The sequence below is a fragment of the Cicer arietinum genome, chromosome 8 (genome assembly GCF_000331145.2).
Source record: "Cicer arietinum cultivar CDC Frontier isolate Library 1 chromosome 8, Cicar.CDCFrontier_v2.0, whole genome shotgun sequence".
Classification (NCBI taxonomy): domain Eukaryota; kingdom Viridiplantae; phylum Streptophyta; class Magnoliopsida; order Fabales; family Fabaceae; genus Cicer; species Cicer arietinum.
Window position 1 is genome coordinate 8,527,608 of NC_021167.2, and position 759 is coordinate 8,528,366.

The following is a 759-nucleotide window of genomic DNA, read 5'->3' on the forward strand; positions in this document are numbered from 1 at the left end:
TATATATATATATATATTACTTTTGTTATTTCAACAAAAATTGAAATAATTATTTTTTACAAAAAACTAACCTTTTAAAAATTGATATTTCAAACTTAAATTTCCTAAAATTTTATCGTAATTTAAATTTTCTATTTATCTATTTTTATCAATTATATTAGTTATATATATATATATATTACTTTTGTTATTTCAATAAAAATTAAAATATTTTTTTAACGAAAAAATTATTTTATAAATGCCCATTTGGATTTACTAAATTTTTTTCATAATTTAAATTTCTATTTATTTATTTTTTATGTATTTTTATGAATTATAATAATTAATTTTATATATAATTTTACTAAAAATTTAAAAAAAAATTGAACTTTTTTTTTCTTTCAAAAAGAAGTCGCTGTTTGAGAGTACTCTTCCTTAAGAAAGTCGTCATTCTAAATGGAGACTTGTAAGGAAAAAAAAATTAAGAAAATAAGAGCATTTTGGTGTATTGTTTTGAAAAGAGGGTATATTAGTATATAAATTTGAGAAAAAGGCATTCCGAAAAATAGCCCAATTTTGCTACTTGAGAAGCTTTCGTCGTTACTGTGTTTAATTCTACTGAATTCGATTCTGTGCTCTAACTTTTATTACAGACAGTACTTCTGATTCAGAAGACGAAGAACGAACGATGAATAGTTCATCACCGGCTCATTCTTCTATTTCCACGACGGCGGTCGTCGGCGGTGGAGGAGGTGTAAGCAACGCTGCTGTTTCCGTTGA

At 24.2% G+C, this 759-nt stretch overlaps 1 protein-coding gene across 1 annotated transcript in view; it reads left to right on the forward strand.

The window, feature by feature from the left end:
• Positions 1-520: 520 nt before the first annotated feature.
• LOC101491824 (protein SAMBA) overlaps positions 521-759 on the forward strand; it is a 2,586-nt gene continuing 2,347 nt past the window's right edge. The window contains 2 exon segments of the mRNA XM_012719166.3: positions 521-756; positions 758-759. The exon segment at positions 758-759 is cut by the window's right edge and continues 39 nt beyond it. Coding sequence (XP_012574620.1) covers positions 668-756; positions 758-759 — 91 coding nt within the window. The 5' untranslated portion in view covers positions 521-667.